This window comes from Hippopotamus amphibius, chromosome 5 (assembly GCF_030028045.1).
Source record: "Hippopotamus amphibius kiboko isolate mHipAmp2 chromosome 5, mHipAmp2.hap2, whole genome shotgun sequence".
NCBI classification, from domain to species: Eukaryota; Metazoa; Chordata; class Mammalia; order Artiodactyla; family Hippopotamidae; genus Hippopotamus; species Hippopotamus amphibius.
Genome location: NC_080190.1, coordinates 122786770 through 122805405, shown reverse-complemented (window position 1 = coordinate 122805405; position 18636 = coordinate 122786770). Strand labels below are relative to the sequence as shown.

At 41.4% G+C, this 18636-nt stretch overlaps 1 protein-coding gene across 2 annotated transcripts in view; it reads left to right on the top strand.

The window, feature by feature from the left end:
• The first annotated feature begins 9243 nt into the window (after positions 1 to 9243).
• RAB2A (RAB2A, member RAS oncogene family) overlaps positions 9244 to 18636 on the top strand; it is an 82479-nt gene continuing 73086 nt past the window's right edge. Inside the window, exon 1 of one of the 2 annotated variants that reach the window (XM_057734494.1) lies at positions 9244 to 9579. Coding sequence is in view for 1 of the 2 variants with exons in the window: in XM_057734493.1 (XP_057590476.1) it covers positions 9534 to 9579 (46 nt within the window). In the remaining variant the exon portion in view is untranslated. The remainder of the gene's footprint in view (positions 9580 to 18636) is intronic. The other variant, XM_057734493.1, reaches the window with a different exon arrangement.

Here is an 18636-nt window from a genome sequence, read left to right as displayed (position 1 = left end):
TCCAAGACAGGCACTGAGCCTACTTATTACTTCTTTTCAAAATTTATTTCTTCTTTGTAACAAACTACAGCTCTTTTTATGTCCTGTAAAGATTTTTGTTACAATTTAATTCTCTATAACAGGATGATTTTCATTAATTTTATCATTCATTTTTATTGCATCTTCTGTTAACTTTTTATGAACTCCTTAATTTTGATAAATAATAATCTCTAGGGTTTTAATAAATAAAACAGGAGCCTGTAATTTCTTATTAGTTTTAATAGAAACATTACAGGTAAAATGGCTTACTAGAGCTGTGTCAAAGCTAGAACAAATTTTCATTTATTTATGTTTGAATTTTTCTTCTGAGTCTCTGAAGATATCTATTCTGAGTTGGAAAGCTTTGTAATAGGCATATCTTCTACTAAACTATGTATATATGCCCAGTGCTTATAGTCCAGAATGGTCCCTAAGATCTCCATTCCCTCTGGTACACACACCTTCTCGCAGGTGTTCAACCAAATACTGACTAAGATGCTGCTGTGAAGTGATTTTGCAGAAGCAATTAATGTCCCAAAGCAATGGACTTCAAGATAGGGAGATAGTCCTGGATGGGCCAGACCTAATCAGCTGAGTCTTTAAAAGTGTTGGGGCCCTTCCTAACATAGAGATTCAAAGCAGGAGGGATTAAAAATGAGGGAGATTCTCTATTGTTGGCTTTGAAGATGGAGTCAGCCACATGGCAAGGAATGTGGGAGCCTCTAGTTGCTGATAGAAGCTCCTGGCTAATAGCCAGAAAACAAATAGGGACCTCAGTCCCGCAATTGCAGGAAGCTGAATCCTGCCATGGGCTTGCAAAAGGGCCCCAAGCTCCAGATGAGAATGCAGCTGAGTGGACACCTTGATTTTAGCCTTGTGAGCTCCTGAGAAGAGAACTCAAGCCCAGAATTCTGCCCTACAGAATTGCAAGCTAATAAATGGGTACTGTTTTTTTACCACTAAGTTTGTGGTATTTTGTTACTCAGCAATAGAAAACTGATCCAGTAGGACATGCTTATATTAAGATATGACCTCTACACTATATGATGTGGTCTGAGTTAGCACAGTAGGGATTGCAGTATTCCTAGAATCCTTTTCTATACTGGATAACTTGGAATGATTAAACTATACATGAGAGATTGAATAAATATATCCTAGGACCTAAATGTCTCCCTCACTCAACTCTCAACTCTTCCTTAACCAGTACCAGAAACAAAACACACAAACAAACAAAAAACCCTGTGGCCACTCCAGCACCTCCCAGCACAAGGGGAAGTGTGAGTGGAGAGAAAGAGCAGAATTCACAAATTAAAGTTTAAATATCTCATTTTTGCAAATTTTACCAAAAAAGAAAATTGGCCATGTGAATACATTTGCCGTGGAAGGAGTCATGCAAGTGAAGGACCCTGAGTCTAAGCTTCTTTAGCTTCTCTCTACATATATGTCTCCTTAGTACCTGACATATGAACAGCAGGTCTCGATTCTTTCTTTTACGTCTACGTTAAATTAATCACTGAATAGTTGTTTTGTGACCTCAAAGTTTTCTTAAGTGAATTCATGATAACGGAGGGAGGCCTGTGTACTGAGTCCGCCTTCCATTTCCTGTATCCTGGGTCACTTATAGTCAGACATACTACACAGAGGGTCCCTGACTTATGATGGTTCGACTTACGATTTTTCCACTTTACAAAAAGGATATTCGTTCAGTAGAACACATACTTCGAATGTTCAATTCTGATCTTTTCCAGGGCTAGTGATAGGCAGTGCCATACTCTCTCTCGTGATGCCGGGCAACGCAGTGAGCCACGGCCACCAGTCAGCCACGCAATCATGAGGGTAAATAACGATACACTCACAACCATCCTGTACCCAGACAACCGTCCTGTTTTTCACTTTCACTACAGTTTCCAAGAAGTTACATGACATATTCAACACTACTACAAAATAAGCTTTGTGTTAGAGGATTTTGCGCAACTGTAGGCTAATGTGCTCTGAGCATGCTTCAGGTATACAGGCTAAGCTATATTCAGTATGTGTATTAAATACATTTTCAACTTGGTATTTTCAGCGTACAGGGGGTTTATCTGAATGTAACCCCGTAGTAAGTCAAGGGAGATCTGTATACTTACTTCCTCATCACTGCTTGTTTCTGAGAAAGAAAAGGTAAATAATTCACTTTTTGCATTTCAATTAGTAATTCAAGAACCTCAGTTTGTTCTTTTACAAATAATCAAAATAGCTTATCTCAGGGTTCAGATGAGACAATCTCACATTTGGCATTTGGATTTAGTGTTTTTTGGAGTGAAGTGAAAGGGAGAACCTTCCAGAAATGCATTCAGTTGATTCAAAGAGAGAAAGCAGGATCTAATTCTAAAGAGGTTTCTGTCTATAATTTATTTTTCTAGGGAAAAAATTAACAAAAAGTAGAGTATGTCAATGATGAATAGTCTGCTCTAAGAGATGCTTTTGTATTATAATTTGTATCAAATGCAGTATGAAGAAAATTAAAACAGCCATTTATTAAGAATAAAAAATCATCTACATTAAGTCTAGTAAAGTCAAGATAGGACCCCAAAGTGACATAAGCCTGCAGTTCTTCTCATAAATATTATAGCACCAGAAAATACTACATTTAGGGAATAAGATGATAGTCAAACTCTACTTGTCTGTACCTTAAACTTTTTAAACTAAAGGCAGCTTGGTGTACCCCCCCAAAAATAATAAATAAATAAAATTAATAAAAATAAATAAATAAATAAACTAAAGGCAGTTTCCCCACCTCCATTTAATGTAGATTTTTTAAAATTAATTTTTTAATTGGCGTATCGTTGATTTACAATGTTGTGTTAGTTTCTGCCATACAGCAAATGATTCAGCCACACGTATACACATATCCACTCTCTTCAAGACTCCATCCTGATATAGGTCATTACAGAGCACTGAACAGAGTTCCCTGTGCTGTACAGTAGATTCTTATCAGTTACCTATTTTACATACAATAGTGTGTATATATCAATCCCAAACTTCCAATTTAGCCCTCCCCCCGCCCCCGTAACTATGTTTGTTTTCTACATCTGTAACTCAATTTCTGTTTTGTAAATACATTCATTTGTACCATTTTTTTAGATTCCACATATAAGCGGTATCATATGACATTTGTCTTTCTCTGTCTGACTTACTTTACTCAGTGTGACAATCTCTAGGTCCATCCATGTTGTAACGTATATTTTTTTTAACCTGAGACATAAAATGCATGATCAACTGCTATAATATTTTAACATAACAGGGCAGGTAGGAAATATTTGCAGGCAGGAAAATATTGATTCCCATAAAATTGTTCAAATAAGTTAATGAAAAGTTGGAAATAAGTTGTTTACTCTGTTGAACCACATGAATCCTTAAGGACTTGAGATGAAAGCAAACAGCAACTCTTTTTTTTTAAAGATTTATTTATTGATTTATTTTTTGCTGCCTTGGGTCTTTGTTGCTACTTGCGGGCTTTCTCTAGTTGTGGCAGCTGGGGTCTACTCTTCATTGCAGTGCGTGAGCTTCTCATTTCGGTGGCTTCTCCTGTTTTGGAGCACGGGCTTCAGTAGTTGCAGCACGCAGGCTCAGTAGTTGTGGTTCATGGGCTTAGCTGCTCCATGGCATGTGGGATCTTCCCAGACCAGGGATTGAACATGTGTCTCCTGCATTGGCAGGCGGATTCTTAAGCACTGTGCCACCAGGGAAATCCAAACAGCAGCTCTTTTTTAAAAGTCCTTTTTAGGAGCTATGCTGTCATTGTATTCAATCCTCAAAAAATTGCTTTGACACAATTTTTAAAACCTGAAAAACATGTTTTCTCTTCCTTTTCCAACTGTAAAATAATTCTTTTTCAGATTTTTTATTGAAAATATCTTTAGAAATGCACAAAACCAAAACCACAATAAACTTCTTTATAGACTAATCTACTAATCTATTGATAGTAAAATTTTATTGTAGACAGGTTAAATGAAACTTATTTGACCTAAAATGTATCTGATTTCAGATGGTTAGACATTTATCGGATCCTTGTTTTCACTTGATCTCTTTAGGTTGTAGAAGCCAGCTTGTAAGACAGCAGTGATCCTCACCTCTGGTTATTAATGCCCTGTGTAGTCCCTTCCGACATTTTATCACAGTGGGTCTATGGGACCAGAAGGATACAGCAGAAGTGATGGGATGTGACTCCAAGTTTAAGTCATAAAAGACACTGAAGGTTTGGCCTTATGCTCACTCGCTCATATCTCTCACACTGGGAGACATCAGCTTCCTCGTCATGAAGATACTAAGCCGTCCTCTGGGAAGTCCATGTGGTAAAGAACTAAGGCCTCAGGCATGTGAATGAGCCACCTGGGGAATAAATCATCAGCCCCAGTCAAGCCTTTGGATGACTGCAGACTGCAGCCCTGGCTGAAAGATCAACTGCAACCCCATGAGAGACCTCCAAGCTAGAGCCACCCAGCTAAGCTGCTCCTAGATTTCTGATGCACAAAAACTGTGTGAGAATAAATGTGTATTGCTCTTGTAAGGTTATACTGTACTTTTTCATAATCTGTTTATTTGAAGAAATTGTTGAGAATTGATCCCCAGATTCCTTAAATTAAGAAATTTAAAAGAGCAGCAGAAGTGCAGCAATGATTCTTGGACAAATCTAAATTAGCCTTGCAGATTTTTATATGTGAGCCTTTATATGTAATTTCAGTTTCTGAAAAACAGATTTATTCTCTTAATAACTTTTTTTAAATAAAAAAGTTTGGAAAAATAGACTCCTATTCTCTCCATATTCAAAGCAAAATGTGATTCTTTGGTAGTGATTTTCCTCTTTCTCACTCCATATGTAGAAAATTCTGATAATGAGACTGTTAGAAGAAGAGAGAAAGATTATTTAGGAGGGAGGGGTGATGGAAGAAGGTTGAAATGTGATCTCATCATTCCTGGCACCCATCTCACACAAAAGATGACAGTGACAGAAGGTTTTCTGAGTCCACACCTCCCACTGGGACAGAGCTAGCTTATCGTGTCTTCAAAAATGGAGAGAAAATGGATTTCCCTTTATCAAAATTTAAAGACCTTTAAGGGTAAAGATTAAAATAGATGGAAGCACTCACGGCAGTAGTAAATGGTTCTCTCTTCGGCACAATGTGAGGTGTACCCCTCGTGTACCCTCATTCTCATTCTGACCTCACTTTTCAAAAATAAGGACAGCTGCCAATGAACACAGTATGTAGAACATATTCAGGATAAATGGAGAGTAGGGTTTGAAGTAATTGTATGGTCTAGTCTGCTGACAAAAACCCAACAATGCAGGTAGTAAAATATAACTGATGTTACACGATTCTATAGGGGTCAGTCTCTCTCTCTTTCTTTCTTTCTTTCTTTCTTCCTTCCTTCCTTCCTTCCTTCCTTCCCTCCCTCCTTTCTTTCTTTCCTTTTTTTGTATAAAGCAAAGTACAAGTAATTTTTAAAATTTATTTATTTTTGACTGTGTTGGGTCTTTGTTGCTGCGCATGGGCTTTCTCTAGTTGCGGTATGCGGGTCTACTCTTCCTTGAGGTGCGTGGGCTTCTCAGTGCGGTGGCTTCTCTTGTTGCAGAGTATGGGCTCTAGGCGCACGGGCTTCAGTAGTTGTGGCACGTGGGCTCAGTAGTTGTGGCTCGGGGCCTTAGTTGCTCCTCAGCATCCTCCTGGACCAGGGATTGAACCCGTGTCCCCTGTATTGGCAGGCGGGTTCTTAACCCTGCGCCACCAGGGAAGTTCCAGGGGTCAGTCTTCTAACAGATACACCCACAGAGAATCATTCGCCTGCGATTTGGTATATATGCTCTCTACTAGTAATAGCATTCTTTTCAAGTGCTCTCACATCTACCTCCCAGAGATTCTATTAGCAACTGGAATTATTATCTCTGTTGAGTATATGACAAAAATTCTCAAGGACAGCTTGTGGTGGCAAGAAAGACTATAAATTCAGGCCTCCTGGAATCCAATATTGGGGCTTTCCCCAGACCTCTCTCTGTGGAAAGCACTAAGCACCTGGTAAGGACTTAGAAAAGTGGGTAATTTAAGAACACTATTTTGGTTTTTAACTCACTTTAAAATTTTTTATTATTAATTCAAAATATTTTATGTAGTTATATTTTTTAATCCATGATTTTATAGAATGAGCTTATTATTACTCCACTATTCACTGTTTCTCTCATTCATGCACTTACGTAGGTCCCTTCTATTATTAATAAGTCCATTGATAAAAAAAAAATCTGATGTATGTACAAAAGAAAGTTTCTTGACTTACCTGCACACACATTGACTAAGGATGTGAATTTGCAATCATTCCATTTTGGCTCTTCCAAATAAACTTTTTTTTTTCCAATTTTTGTTTATTTATTTATTTATTGGCTGCATTGGGTCTTTGTTGCTGCTCATGGGCTTTCTCTAGCTGTGGTGAGCAGGGGCTACACTTTCTTGCGGAGCACAGGCTTTAGGCACGTGCGCTTCAGTAGTTGTGGTACTCAGGTTCAGTAGTTGTGGCTCATGGGCTTAGTTGTTCCATGACATGTAGGATCTTCCTGGCCCAGGGATCAAACACGTGTCCCCTGCATTGGCATGCAGATTCTTAACCACTGCACCACCAGGGAAGTCCCTCTTCAAGTCAACTTTTGAAGGATGAGCAGAATGGACTGGAAGAGAGAAAACAGTCATTTCCAGCTTTGACAATCAGTCAGAAAGAGGTCAAGAGTAGAAAAGTCAGAGAGGGAATACTAAGTGTGTTACCCAGCAAGAATATAAATGGCAGATGAGGTGAAGAAGGTGAGCAAAGTACAGTGGAGAGGGCTGTTGAAGCTTCTGGAAGGACTAGGCTAAAGCAATAACTGTGAAAGATAATGCCCTTTAAGGCTCAGCTTAGATGGCTCTCCTTCTGTAAAATCTACCCTCATTTCCCAGAACAAACTTCTGTCCTCTAAGATAACACTGTACCTCTCTGGTAGCCTTCATCAGGCCAAATCTACCCATGACTTAGCACAGAGAGACTCTAATCTCCTTTAAGGCAGGATCTTTGTTGGGCTCATTTAACTCCTACAGTGCTTAGTGACAGGCTGGAGGCAGAAGACAGGGAGAGGGTGAAGCAAAGGGGGAAAAGACTTCAGTGTTTACTTAGTGTCTCCTATGAACTTGACACTTGGCTAGACGCTTTACTTGTGTCATCTCATGAGGAATCTAAGGCTTAGAGAGTTTAGTAATTTCTCCAAGACCACTCAACTGATAGGGGGTAAATTCAGGATTTGAACCTAGTTCTTTCTTCCTCCAAAACTGGTCCTGAGCTTACCAGTATATGCAGGAAAATTAACTTTGTCATGGTGTTTAGAAATGGCTGAAAGAAAGTATTTCGCAGTGGTTCTTAATTATTTCTGGGTCATAAACTTGTGCAAGGATCTTTCCCATAAAACTACATATATGCAAATACAACACTGAGCACATCATTTCTGGAGGATCACAGGGCTCATAGAGTGCATTCAAGAGCTGGCTAAGGTCACCATGGAAACCAAGGTAAGGACCAACGGATTACAGTATTCCCAGCCACTCCTCTCCCATCCCCTTCCCCGCTACCTCTCTTCCCACAGTTTGAGAGCAATCAAAACCAGAGAAAATTTAAAGGCATGAAAAGTTTGGTTGCGAAGAGTAAATTCAAAAGTCTAATATAATGCTCTACTTTAAAATGTTATGGAGAACTTGAATAAGGAAACCTGGGAAAATGTAGTCTTACAATCTTTAAATTTCACAGTTATGACCTTCAGACCACATATGATGTAAGACTGAGATGAGATTATCAGAAATCATCCCCAAGGGAGTGAAATAGCTGAAAATCAAACTGAATGGAAAAATCCCAGGAAGTATCCTATGATTTAAGGGAAGAGAGGTTTATTTTTGCCTAAGGAGTTTTTCTTGAAAGATGTCTTTGGATTTTGGGGGCTAAATGTTTAAAATGAGGTTTGTGTGGTTTTTATTTATACCTTGTATTGTTTCAAAGAGAATTTAAGATAGCATATAGGCTTAGAGAAAATTATAACAAAATATGATGAATTACACATAGAAAAAAATACACGTAGACACATAAAATAGAGACAGGAATGCAGCTGATTTTAAAACATGAATTTGTATAGTTATTAGGCCTTTACTCCCTCGAGGTAATTTTTAAAAATTATGCAGCACTAAGGGTTTCACGTATTAAGTATATATTTTTCATAATATACAAAATATCTTCATATATATTATCTCATTTGATCCTAAATTGACTTTGTGAGGCAGTTATTCTTTACATTTTCCAGACACGGAAACCGAGGCTCAGGGAGGGACTTGAAAATCTAGTCCTTGCTCTTTTCAAAGCCACTGATTGTTACAATTTCTGCACACCAAAAACTAACTCCTCTCAGTTCTGAGCAAGAACAATATACACTTGACTTCCGTGGCCCTGACATTTTCATGAGAGAAAGATTACCACCTGCTTTACAGGTGCTTTAGATCTGGAGGTGGATAGACATAAAATTAAAGGACTTCAGGCTTGGAATAGACCTTTCAGATAACACTTAACTCCACTGCTTCACTGATGAGTGTATCAGAGCTCTAGGAGGCCAAAAGATTTGTCACAATCATCCAATCAGTTTGTGGCAGGACCAAGATCAAAAGCAGGTTTCCTAAGCTCTTCTCTTCACACTGCATTGCCTCTAAAGCTCTATACGTATTCATTTCTATGATTTTTTACATTCAACTCTGATCTTTCTCTTCCCAGTTTTCCTTGCGTCCACTGGGGAAAGTGCCGCCCGAGAGGCTCCATCATTTTCAAACACCTTATCACGAGGCCAGGGCAGGCCCCGCGCCGAACGCGACCTCCACCTTCCCACCACGTGCCCCGCGTCCCCACCTCAGGGCGGAAGGACGCGGCGCCGCGCCTCGCGGCGACGGAACCTCCCGGCCCCTCCCCTCCCCCAGCGTCTCCCGGGCGCGGGCATCGCCCGCTCAAAGATGCCGGAACGACCGGAGCCCGGCCTCGCCCGGCTCCGGGCAGACGGCGCGGACGGGCGAGGCGCTAGGCGGGGCTCTGGCTGGGGCGGGGCTCCGGCTGGGGCGGGGCTCCGGTGGGGCGGGGCTCCGGCTGGCGGGGCGCGGCCGGCGTGCGGGGCTCCTCCCCTTTCCTCCGGCGGCGCCGGCGGCCGCAGCACTTCCGGGTCGGCGCGGAGGCGGGGCGGAGGCGCCGCGGTGGCTGTTATTGTTCGACTGGGGTCGGCCGGGCGCTGTCTCTCTGGGCTCCGTCGGTGTCGGTTTGTCCCGCTTCCTCTCGGGCCCTCACTCCCGGCGGCAGACGGCGGCGGCGGCGGCTGCGGCGGCGGCGGGCGGGGCCTGGCGTTTCGAGGCCGCGCGGCGCCGGGGTGAGGGACGCGGAGGAGGAGGAGCAGTAGCAGGAGGAGGAGCCGTGTGCCCTGGCACCGAGCGGCCGCGGCCATGGCGTACGCCTATCTCTTCAAGTACATCATCATCGGCGACACAGGTGAGGCCCGGGGCGCGGCGGGCGGGGGTCGGCGGCCTCCGGGCCGGGGCTGAGGGGCAAACGGCGTCGGGCCTCGGCGCGGGCGCCGCCGAGGCCGGGCGCCTCCCCGCCGGCCGTGCCGCTCCATTTCCGCAGTGCTGGAGCTGGTGACGTGGGCACTGCGAGCCGCCGCGGCCTGGCCGGCCCGGCCCGGCCCGGCCCGCCGTCCCCGCCCCGGCCGACCCTGCAGCTGGGGGCCGCGGCAGCCGTTTCGACGCGAGATCTGGGGAGTGGGTGGCAGGAGGGTTGGCCCACCCTGGGGCCGTCAGGGCCTGGCTCTGAGGGTTGCACGCCCGGCCCAGGGCCCCTCAGCGCGGGCCTCCTCTCCGCCCCCGAGAAGGGGAAAGGGGGCCGAGGAGGGCCTTGGGTTTCCTGACCCACACGCATCTGCCAAGGCCTGGGCAAAGCGCTCCCGGCCGTGGGACAGCCAGCTGAGAAGGAGAGACAGAAACCTTAAAAAAAAGAAAAGAGAAGAAAAATAATATATGCGTACGTGTGTGTATATGTGTGTATGTATTTTTGTTATTCTCAACTCCCAAGTCAGAATAAGTCACATCCCATTACTTGACGCCTGGGGAATCCCTTTGGAGGTCATTGAAGCGTGAAAGAGTTCTGCCACGTGTAAACTGGGGTTATTTGATAGCAATATAAGGCCGCTCAGTGCTCTTGGATGTGTGCTGGCGTGTGTGTCGATGTGTGTGTGTTGGTGACACTTGTTTTTTGTTTTGTTTTGTTTTGTTTTTTCGGATATATCAAAGCCAGGCTCACAGCTACCAATTATCAGGTGACCTGATGTCCATTTGAAGCAGAAAGGAATGCAATTATTTTCACTTAAAATGACATCCCAGTGTATTTTGCAGATAAAGTAGTCAAACTCATTGAAAATATTTTTTAATATCTGTGGATTTTGAGCATTCCTTTGAATCTAATAATAAAACTGACTTGTTCAAGTGTTACGACTATTAATATACCAGAGTCTGATTTCAGCGATGACTCTTGCACAACTTTGGGGCCTTTGCACAACTTTGGAAATGTAAGCAGCACCTTGTGGTTGCACTAGTGATACGGCAGATTGAATAAGTAACAGAAGAATCATGTTGATTGCTGCTTAAAAGAAAAACTTTCTGCTGTAAGTATAGTTTTTTAGCAAGGTCTTTTGGTGTGCTTGTGGAAATGGGATGGTTTTCTACCTAAAATCCTAGATAAAGCATTGCTTTGCACGTGTTCAGTAACACGTTTATATACTTTTTTTAAGTGCTGCGGCATACTTGAAGGATTGGTTCTAAAGCCTACTGGCAAATTTTGCTTTGGGCTGTAACACTGAGATTGGAAGAGGGAATTCACGTTAACTATAGTATGAGTGGGTTTGAGAAGTAGCGGAGTGACAGTGGACATTAAGCAGTAGTGACAATTCAGGTTGTCTTCTTTACACTTAGTGTTGTGGGTAAGTATTGTGCTGGAGAAGTGGAGCTACAAATATTAACGAGTTGGTGCTGGTTCTTTTGGAATTTGCCCTCATGCAAAAACAATCCCCTGGTAGTTCAAAGGGAAGACATTCTTTCTTGCCATTGCTACTGTTACCACCTAGTTCAGGCACTGAGCACTTGACACTAGACTATCCACAGCATTACTCCTCCCCACTCCAGCTCAGCTGGTGTAGTTGACTGTCAGATTAATCTTCCCCAAACAGGGCTGTTCCAATGCTGTTCACATTCTTTAGTGTGACCTTCAAGGAACTCCATATTTTAGCCCATGTTTAACTTCTCTAGTCTTCTTTCCCAGTATTCACTAGTTCCCACCTTCTTGCAGCGTATGAGGCCCTCTGCTTTTTCCTGGTCCCTGCCACTCCCTCTGCTTGGAGTGCCTCTCTGTCGGAATTCTTCCTCCAAGTCTAACTCGGGTCTGTTTGTTAAGTTCTTTAGATGTGTTGGCTTTCCTGGTATCCTGGCTGGAAGTGACTACTCCTCTTTATCTGGGTGTATCCTACTTTGTATCGTTTTTCTGATATTAATTCCTCACTGTTTGTAGCTGCTTGTTGTAGGCATTTATATTTGATTATATACCTCTTGAGGGCAGAAAAGGTGTTTTGTATGGTTTTGTATTCCAGGAAGAGCCTAGTAGAAGGTAGGCCCCATACATTTAATTAAATTAATGAAAGAGTAGCCAAACAAGCCATGATGATCTTATTAATGTACATTAATAACTTGACAGAAGAATTTTTTAGCCCAATTCTGCCACTTTTTTTTAACTATTAATATTAACTGCGGCCAAAATCCTTTACCATATTTTCTTAATTCAAAGTATACCCATAGTTGTAAGGTCCCCTTAATGTGGCCCTCCTCCCACACACAAACATGATATGAAATCAGTAGTGGGAGATGGATCCTGATTTTTTAAAAAGTCATAGTGTGGAAAATACGCATTTTAGAACAAAGGAAATCACTATTTTTCCTGATTCTCACTTTTCTTAGCCTCTGAAACAATCATTATTAGCCTTCTCTTCTTTCAGTAGTGAGATAAAATGAGAGCAAATGTGAAAGTACTGCACCCATTTTCCTTTCCAGAGTTCCCTCTTTCATAGAAGAGATTTTTAAAACATTTTACATGATCATGATACTGTTGAAATGTTTGTTTTCTTACTGTGTGACCAAATGCAGTTAAAATACAGCTTTAAAAATACTCAGGGACTTCCCTGGTGGCTCATTGGTTAAGAATCCACACTGCCAATGCAGGGGGGCCCAGGTTCTATCCCTGGTCAGGGAACTAGATCCCACATGCCACAACTAAGAGTTCTCATGCTACAACTAAGGAGCCCATAGGCTGCAACTAAAGAGCCTGCTTGCCATAACTAAGACCCAGTGCAACCAAATAAATAATAAAATAAATCAAATTTAAAAAAAATTTCATTGGTAGTATCTTGTTCCTGAAAAATCACTTAGGAAAATGTGTCATTTAAACCTAGGTATAAAGTGGAAATTGGTTTTTAACAAACCTGGACTAATACCATAAACAGATAATTATCAAGTATAGAGGGAGAGAAAAATTGTAGTAAATCTATAATTGTTGCTCTTAAAATTCTGGCATTTGCCTTCCATTTTAATCTCATCAGTAACCCATCCTCCCCTTGCCTGCCTCTCAACTAGGCACACAAAAGCACAAACCTGGTTGTGTTCTATCTGAAATACCCTTTCTCAGTGTGCTCCCCACCGCTTCCCTCCCTCCCTCCCCCCCCCCAAAAAGCCCCACTCCCAGCCAAAGTGAAAAGTTAGGTCCGAACTTTGTCACCTGAGCAATTCCTATTCATTCTTTTAAGATGATAATAAACCCCACCCCTCCCTTTTGCCTTGTACTGGTTCTCTCCACTCTTCTTCTCTGCCCATCTCCACGGTTTGGTTTGCTCGTTTTTGTTTTTGCTTAAACCTTTTTTAAGGACAAGTGCTATATAAGAAAATAGACAAGACTAGCCTGATGACACATTATCATATCATCTGAATGTATTTTTTTGTTTAGATATAGTTGTATTGTATTAGTTGTGTTAGTTTCAGGTACGCAACCTAATGATTTGATAAATGTATATATTGCAAAATGATTACCATAATAAGTTTAGTTAACATCCATCATCACACATAGTTTGAAAGGTTTTTTTCCTTGTGATGAGACCTTTTAAGATATACTCTCTTAACTTTCAGCTCTTCAGTCAGTGTTGTTAACTATACTCATTGTGCTGTACCTTACATCTCCAGGACTTATTTATCTCATAACTAGAAGTTTGTACTTTTCGACCACCTTTACTGTGTGCATCTTAAATAATCTTTTTGTTTGTTTAGAAAGCTTTTGACTTTGTCTTAAAAGTAAGGGTAGGCATTCAGTATCAGAAATGTTTAATTGATAAGTGTATGGGCCCTTGGGGGAGGTGCTGCAGGGCTTTACCTGGAAAGTGATATTTGAGCTGAAATTAGATGGGCAAAAGGGAATGTCCAGTAAATTGGAAGTATGTGTTTGCAGCTCAATCAATGATGGTTTTAAAAAGATAGTGATATTGGGAAGTTAAAAACGGAGCCATACTGTGGGCCATTTTATTGAAGACTTTGTGAAAGAGGAGAGAATGAGAAGTTTAGAGTTGGTTGCAAGATCAAGTTGGCTGGAGAAGTGTGTGTATTAGGATAGGGTATATTTGAGGTTGAACGTTTGAAAATACTAGAGAGATGGCAGGAGCAAAATCCCAGAGGACTTGGGGAAGGAATGGCATTTGATTCTCCAAAGCTTTAGAGCTGGAACAGAAGGAAGACGGCTTCCTGTGGGAGACTCAAACTTGAGTTTCTTTAGATTCTTGTGAGTCTAAAGGTGTTGGTTTCCTTCTTTTTTTTTTTTTTTTTTTTTTAAGTATTCAGTGGCGCAGCCGCCACTGATTTTGATTCACTAGGCCTGAGGTGCAGCTTATAACAATAAGCTGTTACAAAACCTGAGGCCAGAAACACTAATCATTTTATATAATTACGTGAGCAAGTTTGTTAGACTGTTTTGGAAAACAAATAGTAGGAAAACAAACTGGCAAATTGAGAGGTAGAAAGATTCCATTGAAGTATTTTTTAAATTATGAAATATCATGCATATAAAAACATCTGCATAATATATGATTAGACAGTTTAAAGAGAAGTATTGAATCAAGCACCCATGCCAAAGAAATGCAGAGCATCATCATATACCTCTCCGCCAGCCTTCCACTAGCCTGGATTCTGTATTAATCCTTCCCTAGCTTTTCTTCACCTTTGTATCACTTACACATCCCTAAACTATTTTCTGGATTTGCCTGTGTTTAGATGTGTTTAGTTGTTTTATTGAATGAGAGAGCTAAAACGTGCCTGAAACATACCTTTTAACATCATCTAGAATTAACTTGGGTTTCGCTTTAAGCGTGTTGTTTGTGGTTTTTCAGGATTTTGACTATGCTTTCCCCCTCTCTCTCCTAGCCAGTTTATTTGCTGCTTGCTTCCCTCATATTTACATTGCTTCTGAGACTTTCCATTGAACCATGGCGGCCGTGGCCTTATTGTTCTCATTCCTTTTTCTCCTCTCCCGTGAGCCTACCTCCTCCTCATCTCCAGTCATGCCCAGCTCTTCTGTCTGCTGCTCTTGTCCTTTATGCCCCACTCCATTCCTGCTCCTGCGCCAACATGAAATTAATTTTTTCCTTTATCTGCCCCACTGCTCCCCTTTCCCCATGTTATCTCGACAGCTCTCCTCCTCTCGCGGTAGCCAGTAATTTTGCTGTTTGACTTGAGCAGATCCTAATTTTGCTAGCTCAGCTGTTTTCACCTCTCTCTCTGGCCCAGCTGTGCTTGCTCCATTTTGTTATTCTCTGCTTATCCTCAGTCTTTGTGTCCTTTGCCACAAAAGGTGCAGCCACATGCTGACCGCCCTTGTCCCTCTTTCTGACTTCTCGGTTTCTGTGAAACTTTCCCGTTGATTTCATCAGCCTTGTTTATTTGCACATTTTAAAATACTCCACATTCTAGCTGTTATTCTTCACTTGTAAGTAAAGGCCACGTAGCAGAAAGATGCTAGATTCCCTCTGTTATCATACACCTGCAGTCACCCCTCTTTAATTCCTGCGGTGTTTCTCAACTCAAACAACTTGGGTCTCATCCTTGGAGATGCTGTTGTAGCAGATCTGCAGTGAGTCTTGAACATCCGTGTTTTTTTTAAAGCATTGTTTGTAGTGGTACTGCCACGTTCCTCTCCTTGTCAGTTATGAGCCTTTTTTGCCTGACTTTTTCTAAAATTGATTCTTTTCTACTGTCAGATTTTCTGCTTTCTGGGATTTTAAGTCATCCGTAAGGCATATCCAGGGTGACGTTTATATGGAATTCTCCATTACGTTAGTTTTTGACATTCTTCCTACCTAGTAGATTCTTATGAAGGATTCTCCACACTTTTTATAATTCATACACAATATCAAAAGCTTTTTATTTTTTAATCCTTCAGCTGGTATGTGTGAAGTTACCATTTCAGAGATGAGGAAACAGAGCTATGTCCTTTGGGGCAAACTATTTCTTTCCTCCCCATCCTCTTCTACTTTTCATAGCTATGATGTAGCTCTAAGTTTCTCCAGTTCTCTCTCGAAAATGTTGCCATTTTCAGAAATAGCTGGCAGTTATTGCGTTTCTGGTAAAACCTGAGGGAGACAGGAAGAAAATGAATATTGGTGGGTGATGCCGAGTGAAGTTCTTGAAGGCAAGGCTGTGCCTGGCACAGAGTTAGTGCCTTAGAAAACGATGAATGTGTGCTAGGTAGCCTCTGCTGTTTAGGCTACATGCATTGACCGGTTTGTTTCTCCTTGTTTCAAGAAGGATTTAAGGGCACTTACAGGAAAAATTTTTAGTTTTTTTTTAATGCAAGTAAGAGAGTGTATTAGTTTCATTCTGCTAATGTAACAAACCACCATATTCTTAGCTCAAATAATGCACATTTATGATCTTAGAGTTCTGAACTTCTACATAAGATCCTGTACATGTCAGTTCATGTCAGAAGTCTGATGTGTGTCTCACTGAGCTAACATCAAGGTTTCTGCAGGGCTGGGTTCCTCTGGAGGGTCCCTGCTCCTTCAGCGTGTTGGTGGAGTAGGGCTCCATGCTGAGGGCTGGTTTCTTGCTGGCTGTCAGCTGCTCCTGGCTTCCGGAGTCTGCCCACATAGTCACATGATTTGGCCCATGGCCCTGTGCCTTCATCGTCAAAGCAAGCAACAGTGGATCAAGTCCTTCTATCTATGTCCATCTTTCTGAAGCTTCTTGAGTTGTCCCATCTCTGATGGAAGCTGGGAAAGGTTTTCTGCTGTTGAAGACTCATATAATTAGATTGGGTTTACCTGGATAATCCTGGATAATCTCCTCATCTCGAGGTCTGTGATTTTAATCACATCTGCAAGGTCCTCTTTGCCATGTAAGGTAGCATATTCACAGGTTCTGGGGATTAGGGTGTGTATGTCTTTGTGTGGGGAGAGGGCATTTTTCTGCCTACCACAGCAGGCTAAGGAGAAGCAGTGGGTAGAAACAGTGAATTAAAGTCGAAGCAACATTAATATCCATGTTGTGTACACCTTTTTGAAGTGGCCACTGTATTTAGCACCAAGCAGTGCAGAGAACCCTGTTTCCATTTACCTTAGCTATAGTATCCATTCATTTTTTAAAGTATGTGCATTCGTATACTTACTCCTTAACTGAGTCTTGAAAGGCATTTTCTTCTGATTCCTCTTAAAGAGAATGCAGTGTAGTGAAAACTGTGAATATACAAGTAGTATATTTATACATAGAAAGCCTTTTCTAGTGGTATAACTCATTGAATCTGAACAGTAATATCCATGAGGAAGGCTCCATCTTACAGGTGAGGAAAGGGAGACTGGTTGTTGCCTCACACAGCTCGTAACTGACCAAGCTGGAATTTGAACCCAGGTCTTTCCGACTCCAGAGTCCATGCTCTCTCCCACATCATATGCATTCCTTGATTCCTACAAATTCCATATCACACCTCTTGTGTTGGCTTACCACTTGATCTGTTGATTTGATGTGGGAATACACCGTCCCTCAATTCCTTTTAGTAAAACAGAAGCTACCTCCATCTACTCTGCAAAACAGGGCAGAACTGTTCTGTGTAAAACAAGGATGAAGTCTCTTCTCTGCTCCTCACCAGGTCTGTGAGCTTGGGCAGCCTCTTCAGTCGCTGAGTCTAGGTGTCCTCATCTATAAAATGGAATGAATAAGTGAGATAATGTGTGTAACACTGACTTAAGAAATGGTTAATATTTCATCCTCATTTTTTATCTTTCTTCTTTGAATGTTTCAATAATTTCCCCATATGCATTTGAAAAACGAACCCAAACTTGACCAGTGCTATACAGTGTTTGAGTAATGCTGTTCAGAACAAAAATAATTTCTTTCGCCCTCCATGTGTCCTAATATGTTCATTTTTGTTTTTTCACTTCCCTGTGTAGGTTGCTCATTTGTGGCCAGCTGATACTTTAAAGAGTCTGCCATCCTTGACTCTAATTGTTGCTTTCCTAGCCTGTGTTGGTATTTTTCTGTATTTAACATCTTTGTTTGCAACTAAATGTTTTATGGAAGGTTCCTTTCTTCAACATTGTTTTAACAAGATTCAGAATTGTTCAGCAAGATCCATTTTATTCCAGGTATCTATTTTCATCAGCTTCACTTAATATAGTCTTTATGACCATCCAAGTCCGCTAATGATGTAGAATGACCATGATTTTGTCCTAGGAAGGACCCATTTGATTAAGAAGAGCAGAAGCCTACTCCAATTAGCTGAAGAAGAGAGGTTTTGGTAACTTAAAGAGAGCTCAGGAATCCAAGAAAAACTGTAGACACGTCTTGGGGAACTGGGCACTGAAATCTTTGTTTTCGTCTCATGCCTTCGCTTTTGACCCTTAAGATAATTAGGAATGTGTTTTTCTTTTGTTTTAAACATATATTTCCTTTTTCGCTCTCTCTCTTTTTTTTTTAAAAAAAAAACAGTTTTCATTATTAGTTTCTGACTTTATTTCTCTACATTCAGTAATACAGACAGTGTATATTGATTCTTCCGTATTTGAGACTAATTTTGTAGTGAAGTATTTGGTCACTGTGTATGTCGCATGTGTGCTTGAAAAGTATATTCTTGTGTGCGTGTGGTGGGTTCAATGTTCCATACGTGTCCACTAGATCAGTCTTGCTATCTGTGGGTCATATTTTCTATGTTCTTTATAGTCTTTTGAGTTTGAGGTGAGATGTAAATATCTCCTATGATGACAGTTGGGTGGGTTTAGGGGATTTTTTGTTTTGTAGTTTTGTCAGATTGATTCTACCCCACCCCCCACCCTCAGTAAACTTGAGGGCTAATCTGTAAGGTGTGTATGAGCTTTACATCTTGCTGAAAAGTTAATTATTCCTTTGTTATTTAAGTTCCCCTGTACTTTTTACATGTTGTGTATTTGGTAGTGTAGTTTTGGTATTCAACTATTTGATACTA